The sequence below is a fragment of the Pelmatolapia mariae genome, linkage group LG3_W (genome assembly GCF_036321145.2).
Source record: "Pelmatolapia mariae isolate MD_Pm_ZW linkage group LG3_W, Pm_UMD_F_2, whole genome shotgun sequence".
Taxonomy (NCBI): domain Eukaryota; kingdom Metazoa; phylum Chordata; class Actinopteri; order Cichliformes; family Cichlidae; genus Pelmatolapia; species Pelmatolapia mariae.
The window spans coordinates 28,772,535-28,785,859 of NC_086229.1; the positions used below are offsets into that span (position 1 = coordinate 28,772,535).

At 44.0% G+C, this 13,325-nt stretch overlaps 1 protein-coding gene across 1 annotated transcript; it reads right to left on the reverse strand.

The window, feature by feature from the left end:
* Nucleotides 1-8,472: 8,472 nt before the first annotated feature.
* On the reverse strand, nucleotides 8,473-12,741 carry LOC134621586 (E3 ubiquitin-protein ligase TRIM21-like). The gene is made up of 2 exons (XM_063467961.1): nucleotides 12,638-12,741; nucleotides 8,473-10,227 (listed from the first exon to the last, which is right to left on the reverse strand). Exon 2 carries the CDS (start codon nucleotides 10,216-10,218, stop codon nucleotides 8,473-8,475), a length of 1,746 nt encoding a protein of 581 aa, XP_063324031.1. The 5' UTR covers nucleotides 10,219-10,227; nucleotides 12,638-12,741.
* Nucleotides 12,742-13,325: the final 584 nt, after the last annotated feature.

Sequence of the window (13,325 nt, forward strand, 5' to 3'; positions counted from 1 at the left end):
TAGATGGTGTATGGGAGAGGACTCAGCACACACCCCTGTGGTAAAGTCAATCTTTATTGTCACATGCAAAGTTTACATGTTGCATGTTACACGTACAATTACTTGCAGTGAAACTGGACCCCTACCGACCACACATACACAGCACAAACATTCACATAGTGAAGACAGGTCAGAGAGGTGGAATGTTAGGAAAAACAAAGGAAATGACCCACATCAGGTACAAGAGGAGAAAAACAGAACTCAAACTGAGCTCCTATGGGAGGCAGTTTATTGCTCTGAACACAGTGAACCTGCTGTTCTTGGAGGCTAAATGTGTGTTTGCTGTGCTCACAGGAGGCTGTGGGCAGTGTGCATGGTGGGGGTGTCTGCAGTTCTCTTGAAGCGGGCGAAGAAATGTTTAAGTTCCTCTTCTAATGAGATGTCCATGTTATCTGTATTTGTCCCGTTGCCTTTGCAGTTGGTGATGTGTTTCAGGCCCTGCCATACCTTCCTGGAGTCGTCATCAGAGAGGAGATCTGATAACTTGTTTGAAATGTCCAGTTTTGCTGCTCTGACGCCTTTTTTAAGGTCTGCTCTTGCTCTGCTGTACATGTCCTGGTCCCCAGATTTGTATGTAGAGTTGCCTTTAACATGCCTGAACCTGACTTGTCATCCAGGGTTTAGGGTTTGTCGCACTTTTCTGTGGTGACAGTGTCCATGCAGTGTTTGATGTAACCCAGCACTGCAGTTGCGTGAGTCTCTAGGTGATCCTGTTCAGAGACACTCTGTGAGCGCAAAACAGTCGTGCAGCTGAGCCAGAGCTTCCTCAGAAAAGGTGTTAATGGTTCTGATGGTGGGCTTTGTCCTTTTCCTGAGTGTGTGAGTCGGTGAGTCAAACTCAGAGCTGCTGCTCATTTATTCATCAGCATTAAACTGAATGGAAGCTCTGCTGCACACAGCCGGGAATGTGGGAAACTGTGATGCAGGACAGAGACACAGACACTAAATCCACACTGTGAAATCTAATTAGCTCCCAGAACTAAAAACTAATAATAAACTTGTTGCCTCAAAAAAACAGAGTAAAGCTTAAGATGACTATATTAGGACAACTTATTCATTAAGTGCACAGTTCTAAGAATAACTTGATGACTGTGTAACACTGATTGTTCACCCACTGACAAACATGTCAAGTTCTGGTACATTAAAACAACTTGTAGTAACTTATATTAATATAACACTGTATGCAAATGTGATTCAAAGAGAATAATTAACAACACTTCTTGTAATGGTGTTTAAATCAGCCCAACTTTTATTTTGAAATGTAAAACAACAGCCAACATCCTGGACACTGTTCTGCTGAACAACAACAGTTATACTGTCATCATTGTTATAATCTTACAATGAAACAACGTCTCAGATTTAATTATTCTTATTATTAGTTTATTATTATCAGTTTATTAAGTTTGTTTGTAGTTACATTACTTCTATAATCAAAATAAAATGTTTTTATTGTTCAGTCTCCAGATCAAACAACACATTTGTTTTACATTCAAACACAGGAGCTGGTGTGTTGTAATATTTTAAGGATGCTTGTTTCCAGTCCAGGCATCACTGCCTGAATGACTGTCATGGATCGAGCTGATCCAAATGTAAGTGCAGCAGAAAGTCTTTAACTTCCCTTCAGTACAGTGGCAGTGGATGTGGGCTGGAGATGCAATGACCTTTGACCTGCAGGTCACTGACCAACCATCTGTGATGGAGCACTCATCTCTGCTGGTGTCCTGCAAGCAAACAATCAGATTCTTTAGAGCAACAACTTATTTGCTTTATTAAAACATGTTTTCCAGCATTTGCTATTGAACAGACTTCAATTTAGACTCAATCTCAGGCTCCACCCCCACCAGAGAGGTGACATTCACTGATAGCTCTGACCACCACCCCACACACGATAATGTCATGAAAGCATATTTTTAAAAAGGGCTCTGCAAACATGGACAATAACTTATTCTGATGATCTGCAGAATAATTTGGGCACAAAACAAATTTCACTGTTCAAAAACTTGCAGACTTCAATATATACAGTGCAGACAGTGTGGACTCTCTAAACTAAGTCTGTGGGATATGATCTTTGAATAAATGCAGACCAAACTGTTGTTGTTTGTTACTTGCACAGCATGTCCTGTAGGATTAACTGGAGTCATCAGCAACAGCACAGAGCAGTCACATCTCAGGTCTAATAACAGAAGACAGGAAACCAAAGCATAAAGGAAACAGCAAGTAAAAGAGTTTGATCTAAAGTATGATTAAAGTTCAGATTAATATAAATGTGACAGCAACTAATATATTGTGGGAAGTAAACTGTAACCAACATACTTCCCACTCAGCTGATGTCTTTCTGTCCAACAGCTCCTTTTCTAGACGTGTAAGAGTTTGATGTCATGTGAAAAGCTGCCACAAAGAATTAAAATAAATACAGAGGTTAAGAAGATGCAGTTCATGTGTTATGGTGTATGAAACACAACGCCTGGTGATTAAACCATAAACTAATTTCATTAAAAAAACATCCCTTTGACTAAATTCAGTGTGGTAGCCTGACTGTGCCACTGTTATGTATGTGATTGGTCTTTAGAACAAATGTCACCGTTTCACAGACAAGACTACAGGCTTCCTGGAGGTGATTTCCTTTAAGGGAAAATAGGAATATTAATGTAAATACGTAAAAAAGTACAAACTCCTCAGGAAATAGCATCTCTGTATTACTGCTGCCTCTTTTCACTCACCTTTAAAACCACCTGTGGGAGTGATGGGGGTAGGTACAATGCTGACTCTTCCATCCACACAGCACAGGCCACAGAGAGCACCCTGTTCTGAATATGATGCTAATCCTACTAACTACATGTGACTTCCTGCTGACTTCCACTCGACTGGAAACCAGTGAGAAAACAAACAAATATGTCCAAAGAAAAAACTTGAATGCTGATCATAAACTCTGGAGAACTGCTGCTCAAGACCACTTCAACCTCCCTCCGTGATACTTTGACCTTGGCCTCTAGTCTCCTTCTCCATGGAGGCCACTGCTGCTTGTAGCATCTCACTGATCTCTCCTGCCGTGGTGTAGATGAGCTGGTTGCAGTAGGTGTGGTCCTGCATTCACATCATCTAGTAGATCTTCTGACGGTACTTCACGTAGTCTTGGTAACCGTGTGTGTGTGTGTGTGTGTCTGTGTGTATGTGTGTGTGTGTGTCTGCAGCTGTTCTTTGTGTTGTTGCTGGATCGTTGCCTCAGGGGGAAAGTTGTGTGTGTGTTGAACATGCAGACTAACAGAGACTGCAGCTGTCAGCAGCCACACACACTTTATATTCTTCAAATCAAATCACAGTGAAACATGTTCACTGACAGCTCAGCTTCAGCATCTTATTCATGCTGTGACTGCAGCCGTTCAACTCTGTTTCTCTTTAACCCAAATCACCACAACATGGAAATATAATCATCAAAATGATGTGACTGGAAGGATGCAGCAGTCTGTGCTCCACCTTTCTCCTCCACACCTGCAGGTGGAGAACATGGATGCATGAATCTCTACAGAGTTCTTTGAATATTGTCCGTCTTATCAGTTTTCAGTGAACAAAAATCCTCACAGAGCCAAAATAAGCAGTTTGTATCCAACATAACTCAGCTGGACTCTGATGCTCCGTATAACAGCCACACATGAGTCTGCACAGCAAATTCAAAAGTGTCAAATGTTTTGGTCTTAGTAGACTTCTTGCAAAAGTAGAGTTAATTTTACTCTAAGTAGAGTCACATTCTTTTAATGTAACTCTGAGGTGTAAAATGATAGCAGTTAAAATCAAGTGTTAAAAATTAGTGTTTCTATGTCAAATCTGGAGGTGTTACAATGGAAACATTAACTCTTGACCTCTTAACTCCTAGAGGGGCTATGACACTAATAGAGTAAATTCACAGACTCCACCCCCAGCACCACAGATTCCGATCCAAGCTGAAGTGAAGCCGTTTCAGAACATTTTGCTCTACATATTTCTGAGTTGATTGCCATGCTTGGTAAGTCATTTTTTGTGAGATTGTTTCAATTAATATTATTAACTTTTACTTCTGTGGCTTTTTGGAGTTGAGACAAAGCTGTGTGAAAGGCATTAGCCACGTTGCTCGGTGATAGCATAATAATCTGTTTTAGCTAGCTGAAACGTATTGTCTGCGGGCAAATAGTACAGCCTTGAAAAAAAGCTTGCATATGAATTTTCTGTCAAGTTTTTGTCACGGTTCTGGGTCCGTTGGACCCAGTATTTTGAGTTTATTATGTTTTGGTTTACTTTTGCATTATGGATTGTTCTTTATGTTTCTCTGGCACTTTGTGTCTCAGTTATCTTGGGGTTTTGGATTGTTTTCTCATTTTGTGATGATGGTGATGATGATTATTGTTTTTTGAGTTCCATGTTTCTGTTTATTGGTATTTAGGATTTGTGTTCTCATGTTTTGTGTGGGTTTAGTTCCATGTGTCATTTTCTGTCTGTTTCTCAGTGTCAGGTCTGCGTCTTGGTGTAGTGTCCTTGTTTCCTGTTTTATTGTGAAGGTCTGCGTCTCATGTGAGTGTGGTCAGTTTACCTCCCTTGTCTCGTCTCGTTAATTACTCCCAGCTGTGTCCACCACCTGTGTGTAATCTCCCTGTGTTTCTCTGTGTATTTAAGTCGTGTCTTCAGTCATTGTAGTTGCTGGTCCGTCTGTGTATCCACCATGTCTCATTCGTGTGTTCTCCCTGCCATCACCATCATGTACCGTCGTCTACCCTGCTTCATGTTTGAGTTCTGGTTCGTATTCTGTAGTTTAGTTTTTTCCAGTATAGTTTAGTGTGATCTCTGTTTGCCGTTTTTCCTCTTGTGCTTTGTGTTCAATAAATCACCTTCACACCTTCACGACTGCCTGCGTTTGGATCCTCCTTTACCTTTTCCACATGGCTCATCTCACTCGCCGTGACAGTACGGACCAGCCAGATATGGATCCAGCGGCATTCACCCCACCCACGGAGCTGCGAGAGCTCATAACGGAATCAGCTTCCAAATTAATCAACCTGTGGCTTGAGCATGAGGGTGAAGCGTTTCTCTATGTTCTGGAAGTCAGGCTACGACAGCTTTTGTCAGATTATCTCTGGCTATTGCACTCACTCCACCCGCTCGTACAAAATTTCATTCTTCACGAACTACACCTTCACCCCCCCTCCGCCACTGCTCGCCCGCTCGCTTCAACGGAGGACGTGCCGTCCGTACCGCCGGATGAGGAGTTACCCGGCCCGTCGGAGCCGTCTCCATGGAGAAAGCGACGTTCGCGCCGCCGGCGCGGCACCCCACAGCTGGATGTAGGGACATGTAAGCAGTCGGCTGTGGTGAGTGAAAGGGACACTTTTTCTGCTGCATCAGACTCTGTGACTGTGTTTTCTGGAGCTATTTTTTGTCTGTCTTCTGAAGATAACAATGATTTTTCCGTCTCACCCATGGCCACTGCCCCAAAGACTGCCTTTTCTTTGCCTACATTTTGTGTTAATGACTGTGTTCATGCTGTTGTTTCCAAGCCTGGAGTACCTGAGTCTAGCACTATGAACATAGGGAATTTAAGTGTCAGGGAAGTTTTTTCATCTCCATCAGTTCATTCAGGGGAAGTTGTAAACCTCACCGAAGCAGTTTTTCCTGATCATGTTTTCTCATCCACACTTTCACCACAGTTTAATGTTGGGTCTGCAATTCAGTTATCAGTTCAGTCAGCAGCCCTGCAGCCCTCAATTCAGTCAGCAGCCCTGCAGCCCTCAGTTCAGTCAGCAGCCCTGCAGCCCTCAGTTCAGTCAGCAGCCCTGCAGCCCTCAGTTCAGTCAGCAGCCCTGCAGCCCTCAGTTCAGTCAGCAGCCCTGCAGCCCTCAGTTCAGTCAGCAGCCCTGCAGCCCTCAGTTCAGTCAGCAGCCCTGCAGCCCTCAGTTCAGTCAGCAGCCCTGCAGCCCTCAGTTCAGTCAGCAGCCCTGCAGCCCTCAGTTCAGTCAGCAGCCCTGCAGCCCTCAGTTCAGTCAGCAGCCCTGCAGCCCTCAGTTCAGTCAGCAGCCCTGCAGCCCTCAGTTCAGTCAGCAGCCCTGCAGCCCTCAGTTCAGTCAGCAGCCCTGCAGCCCTCAGTTCAGTCAGCCTCTCCACCACTTACTACGCCTCCACTACAGTCGTTTCCGCTACCTGTAGGTCAGTCTGTAGCCGCTCCGCTGCCTATAGCTCAGCTGCCACTTGTTCATCTGTCTGTTCACTCACCCGTTCAGCCACCATCCTCGCTGTCTCATTCTAAGCAGGGAACACACTTCATCATTACATCTGCTGGTTCTCTTAAGCTGGCCACCTCGGAGACATTTACTCCCTCTAGGGCCTCCCCAGAGGCTGGGTGTCGCTCACCAGCTGACTCTGGACCCCTAGAGGTCAAGACGCCAGCGCCAGCAGTTTCATCGGAGGACTCACCAGAACAGTCTCGGCTCTCAGCACCCCCTGAGAGTTCAAGTGAGTTCATCCGTCCGCCTCCGTCCTCTGCTAAGTGTATTGGGGAACACTTTTAGCCCTCTGAGGACTGTATCCCACTGTTGCTGCCTGAGTCTAGCCACTATGCTGCTCAGTCACAGCCAGTGTACACACTGACAGAGGTCTTCGTACCTACTGCTTCAGTGTCTGTCTTAGCTGGAGGGCCCGAGTCGCCTGTCCAGCCTCAAGTTTCGTCTGCTGGGGGTTCGGGAGAACCCAGCCAGCCTCAGGTGTCGTCTGCTGGGGGTTCGGGAGAACCCATCCAGCCCCAAGACTCGTCAGCTGGAGGTTCGGGAGAACCTAGCCAGCTTCCGGCCTCGTCGGCTGGAGGGCCCGAGGAGCCCGTCCAGCCAGCCGCAGCTTCATCCACGCCTGCAGCCGCAGCTTCATCCACGCCTGCAGCCGCAGCTTCATCCACGCCTGCAGCCGCAGCTTCATCCACGCCTGCAGCCGCAGCTTCATCCACGCCTGCAGCCGCAGCTTCATCCACGCCTGCAGCCGCAGCTTCATCCACGCCTGCAGCCGCAGCTTCATCCACGCCTGCAGCCGTCAGGTTCCGCTTCTGCTCCGCCTTCGCCTGGTCCAGCTTCTGCTCCGCCTTCGCCTGGTCCAGCTTCTGTTCCGCCTCGCCTCTGCCAGCCGCTTTCCAGGCCTCTAAGTTGGCATCATGGTTGTCGGGGGCGGCCTCCAGATAGAGTTCGTCGCCACCGTTGGCATCGCGGCCGACCTCCGGATCTGCTCAGTGGCCGCCACTGCCTTCCAAGTGGCCGGCCTCCTGATTGGCTTTGTCTGCATCGCCACCGTTGCCGTGTGCATGGTCGGCCTCCAGAACTGTTTGCCCGTCGCTGCCGTTGCTGTGTGCATGGCCGGCCCCCTGACCTGTGTTGGCTCCTGTATGGCCGACCTCTGGGTCGACCCCCCTGAACTGTCCGTGGACTCTTGTTGAGCTTTAGTTTGGTTTCATTTCTTGATGTGTTTTCCTGTGTTCTGGACTCTTCTGCTCCTTGGTTTTTGTTAGGTAAAAATGAAAAAGACTGAGTTTTTAAATTTAGTTCAACATTAACTGTTGTCTGTGTTCTTCAGTTGTTTGAGAGAGCACCATTTTAACAAACATGTTCGGGTAGAATATTGCCTTTAAATATGGGCATTGGATTTGTATCTGGAATCTTTTGGGAAAATACAAGTTACAGCTCAAAAATGATTTTTTCTTTTTACTGTGCTGCAATTGATTACCAGATTATTTGTGCAATTAATTAGTGCACAACTAATTTCTATTGAATTTCGACACAGGATATGCTTGTGAAGGTGGAATATGGGGGAGAGCAGAAGTGATGAATGGAGGACATGCATATTATATTGAAGAAAAGAACAATGAGCATGCTGTTGCAATTACCTATGTCAGACCGTTTGATAAACAATATTCTAATGAAAGTGAGAACATGTACATTACTCCATATTGTTACATGTTTCAGAAAATGTTTTGAAATTGTAGTGCACCGTTCAAAATAAATGTTTTTCAAAAACCATTGCCTCTTTGTAATAAATGTTTATTTCCAAAGGAATTTCTAGAAGTTCAGAAGAGTAAAATTCAAACTTTTAAGAGTTATCTTCTAATTAATTCTAATGTAGTCAAACTAGAATACTCTGTGAGAGTTAGTTTATAAACTCTTAACACCTAGTTAGCATTAATAAGTGTCAAATTATCAACTCCAGACAGATTTGGTACTTAACACGAAATCAGAGTTAACGTACCAACTCTCCAATAAGAGTTAAATTAACTCTCTCTGGTGTGGACCCATATAGACACTTTAAAAGAGTTTAAATCAAATCTGACAGTGTTAATTTGGACATGCTGGATTTGCTGTGTGGATTCACTCAAAGCATTGAACAAACTTTATTGTAAGTGAAGCTTTTGGACATTTATTCTCTGATATTTGCTCTTCAGCTCGAGTCTCCATCAGTGGGAAAATGTCCTGATTCAACTAATCTAAGAAAAATCAGGTCATCCAATACATAATCCAATAAAATCAGTTGTTGATCGACTCGAGTTTGATTGACAGGACAGATGATCAGAGGTGCAGAGTTTTTACCTCCATCATTGTTACTGGGACTGAAGTATGGGTGGAGTTTGTGAGTGAAGGAGCAGCCAGTAAAGGAGTAGATCAGAGCTGCAGCACCTACATCATAAAAGGAGACCAGACCCTCCTCATAATCCACAAACACCCCCACCTTCTCAGGACCAGGCTGAAGACAGAGACGAACTGGTGGGGAAGCATAAGCTTCGTACTCATTTCCATTTCTCAGCCTCACAATCCAGAAACCATTTCGAGGACTCAGTGTGATTTCTCCCTTCCTGTTGATCGACTCTGTGGCCACTCCTAAATGCCAGGCAGTCTTTCCTTTAACCTGAACCTCAAAGTAAAATCTGCCTGAAGAGAAACTCTGCTCTCCTAAAACCATACCATAGTAAGAAAATCTCTCTGGGTTGTCTGGAAGATTCTTCCTCACATCACCATACTTCACTTGTTTTCCATCATCAGACAGGATGAGATAAGGATGAGCTGTATCAGGATTCAGAGTCACATCCACCTCATGCTGCTGCACCCTCTTCAGCTCAGCCTCAAACAGCTTCTTCTTCATGGGTTTCCAGACTGTCTCCTCCAGCTGAGCCACAGCTCTCCCCACAGTCCCCTCATATGATGGTGGATGAACTCTGACCTCTGTCCAGTCCTTGCTGGGTGGAGCAGCTTTCAGGGAGGAGAAGCTTTGGAGGAGGTGGAGGTGGTCTTCAAAGCGTGAGAGCTGCTCCACCTCAGAGCTTCTCTTCTTCAGCTCAGAGATTTCCTGTTCCAGATCTTTGATGAGACCTTCAGCCTGTTTCTCTGTAGTTTCCTGTTTGTCTTCGATCTCCTTCATGAGCTCCTTCAGGCGTCTCTCAACAGACTCCATCAGAGCAGTGAAGACCTGAACACCTTCTGCTTTCTGTCTGTCTGCAGCATCTTTACTCATCTTCACCGACTCTGTGATCTCCTGAATCTTCAGTCGTCTCTTCTGGATCATCTGCTGAATCTCAGCCTCTGTCTTCTCCAGCTCTGCCTTCTTTCCTTCATATTCTTCTCTCAGAGGAACAAACTCGTGGTTCTTGTGGTCTAAAACAGAGCAGAGCATGCAGACACATGTCTGGTCGGTCTTACAGAACAGCTGCAGAAGGTTATCGTGCGTCGTACACATCCTGCCTTCCAGGTTCTCCACAGCATCAATCAGCTGATGTCTTTTCAGACGTTTCACTGTCAGATGAGGCTCCAGGTGAGTCTGACAGTAGGAGGTCTGACACACCAGGCAGGACTTCAGGGCCTTCAGTCTGGTTCCAGTGCAGACGTCACAGGGAACTTCTCCTGGTTTGGCAGCTTGTTGCTCTGAGCTGCTGCTGCTGGCTTTCTGCTGAGCTTCACGTCTGAACTGAGCAACCATCTCAGAGAACAACGTGTTGACCCTCAGCTGAGGTCTAGTGGAGAAAGTCTCTTTACACATGGGACACTGACAGCTCTGATTCAGGTCCCAGTGCTGACTGATGCAGGTTTTGCAGAAGTTGTGTCCACATGGTGTAGAGACTGGATCAGTGAACACATCCAGACAGATGGAGCACAGAAACTGATCTTCAGATCGCAGATTGCTGGCAGCAGACATGTCTGCACTCTGAGGGAGAAAGAAAAGAAACATTTGATTCAAAATTCACTTTAAATTTCATTTTTAAAAAGAGAGAAACAAGCGTCAGTAGTCTGAGGAGCTTGGAAAGAAAAGCGTCTGGACTTCTTTAAGTTTCTTGAAGACGTTTCATCAGAGAAGCTTCTTCAGTTCTCAGAGTAACTGGTGGAGACCCAGCAACACACTCAGACACAAACTGGTTCATCCCAAACACAGACTTAACAACGTAGTGTCTGCTGTACAGTGCAGCGTCCAGATGAACAGAATAACTTTGGGGATGAAGATAAATACAGTCGTTAAAAAGATGTGAAATCTTTTTTCTGACTATTTTACAGAAGGTCCAAGATTCATCCAGATCATTTGTATACTTGAATAAATCAGTTTGTTGGATATTTTCCATCAATTACTGTGAAGTAAACTTTGACCTTGTTGGTGACTAAATACTTCTTATTGTAAATCCAGATCAACGAGCCATTAATATTAAACAGTGACTGTTCCAATAGAAGTGACAGTGAGGAGGACAATGAATCATAAACCTCAGAAACGTGTTATTAACTGTTTGAACCAGTATAAATGGCATTTATGAGAAAATGTTTATTCAGTGGTGTCTGTTTATTTGGTCAATTTTTGCATCATTAAAAACTGTTTTCTCTCACAATGAACTTTTCCAGTCACTCGCTGGGATACATCATTCACATTATTCTGGATCAATTTCTCAGATTGTTAAAAAGTCCTCTGTCCAGGGCATGCGTTACCTGCACGGCAGGAGCATGATTCCCCCAGGGGCCAACTGCCAATCAGAGTGCTCACCCGTTCTCTCCTTGCTGTGGCAATTAGAAGTGTAGTCGGAGAGTAACGCTGAGTTAAATCGGACTAAGGCGGGCAAGTGTGCGTTCATAGAACCAGTAAGTTACGTTGGGAATTTATTTATTTCTGTTACTGTTAATGTGCCAATGTAGACATCTGTTACTATTGCCTTGAGTTAGTAGCTATGCTGTAGGAATAAGTAAGTAGTAGCCTGACTCCACAGGATATTCCTCATTTCTAAGTTGCTTCAGTTATTGTGGATTTAATTTTATTTAATTTAATGTTCCCAAAGATTTTACCTGATGGAGTTACGAAGTTAGCATACGAATCCATTCTTGTTCATAAAGCCTGCAAACACATGGTGGCCTTTGAGTGAGCAATTGTATCCACTAGAGGGTGGTGTTGACTCACAAATGAAGGAATTGGCCTAACTTGATTATGATTCTGTGTTTATGCCATCCTGTTATGTTATTTTACTCGAAGCTCTGTTTCTGGTATCTGGAACTGTCCGTTTGTAATCTGGTATGGTGTTCTCTGTCACACTGAAGTATGAGAAATGCTAGACAAGGAAGATGTTTATGTTATTTCTTATTTGTATTAATTACAGAACCACATCCTTACTTGCCAGCGAGAGTGTGTGTTCGATGTGGGCTCGTGGCAAAGAAAGTTCTTCCACTGTGAAATCATTCCCCGTCTCTGACCGGACGTTATTACCAGGGAACAGTACCGAATCCCGTTTCAGAGATAGTGGTCCAGGGCGTCCACTATAACACAGAAAACATAAAACATTGATTTATTTATGTATTTCATATATTTGGTTGTCCAAATCAAAGATTTATGTTAGTAGAGAAGAAGTCACCATGATAAAGCCTGTGTGTGAAAATGAGATCAGTGAATGTTGTTGATCAAAATCACATTTAAGGAGGAATTCTGTCCTCCAGTTTTTTTAAATAAGCTTAGGGATTAAACACCATCATCTATGTTTGCGTCTGATGACATGTTTGATCCAGTTTAGCTTGAACATCACAGCTGATGTGTGAACTCTGACATATTTAAAGCCTCGATTATCAGGATGATTCAAACACATCTGTTTAAATAATGAGATTTATGTTTCCACACAAAGTTATAAAGTGCAGCATCGACTGTTTTCTGAATGATTCAGGAACATCTGTGACTCTTACAGGATACACTAAGTCAGATAATCTCTCTTTGTAAAATGTCTGAATGACTTTTTGAAGTACTGACCAAAATCTGCGGGTTTACAGTATCAAAGGCTTTATATCAATAAAGAATAAACAGATGTTTTCACGTCTGTAATCCTTATGATCAATCAGATCCAGAATCAGTCTAATAGGAACAGGAAGTGATGAATAACCAGGAAGTGTGGAGTCAGTCTGAAGTCCAGAGCACAGACTGAGTCCACAGTCCTGAGCAGAGCCACAGTGAGACTGAAGCAGCAGCTCGATGTTCCTACAGTGGATCTGTGCTTACATGAGCAGATTTCTATGGATCCAGTGTGACTGTGATGAGTCAGCGTGAAGTGAACAGAGTGAAGATTTGTGTAGAAACAGGAAGTGTGATCAGCTGCACTCACCACTGTTGCTGAGAGAAACCTGATGGACTCCAGTGAATCTTCTTTTAGAGACAAACAGGACTCGACTGCAGCTCTGCTGCTGCTCTCTCACACTTTCACTTCTGCAAAATGACGTTGAACTTTTTTCAGGTGTTGCTCCGCCTCTCCCTCTAGCTGTTTGTCTGGTTTTGCTGTCTCTCCCTTTACAGGAATCAGCTGGTCTGTACTCAGTGACTGTGTGCTGAGTACTGGTGGGAGGAGTGAGGAGTGGTGTGTGGGTTCACACAGTAATGACGGCCTCAGGTGATCAGGAGAAACTCACCTGGATTTCCTTTTTCCACAGCAGACTGAGAGCTTCAGGTGGACCCTGAAGGAGGTCAAGTACACACAGTCTGTACTTAAGTAGAAGTACTACTGTTAAAAATACTGCAAGTACTAATTCAACTTCTGTACTCAAGTAAAAGTAAAAAAAGTACTGGCTGTGAAATGAGAGTAAAAAGAGCTGATTGAAGAACATTTCTAACACATATGTTTATACAAAGCTAACTGAACCATGTGCTGCATCAACATAATAATAAAGTAATATTATTCACTTTATTTCTGTCTAAATTTGAATTCTAATAAATATTTTAGCTTGAAATAAGTAAAAAGAATCTGCCAATGGAACAAGTTAAAATTCTCTAGTTTTTCTCTGGTTTCAAGATTCACT

Bases quoted from the DNA above. Each gene is read 5' to 3' on its own strand.
- LOC134621586 (XM_063467961.1), bottom strand. From the start codon at position 10,218: ATGTCTGCTGCCAGCAATCTGCGATCTGAAGATCAGTTTCTGTGCTCC.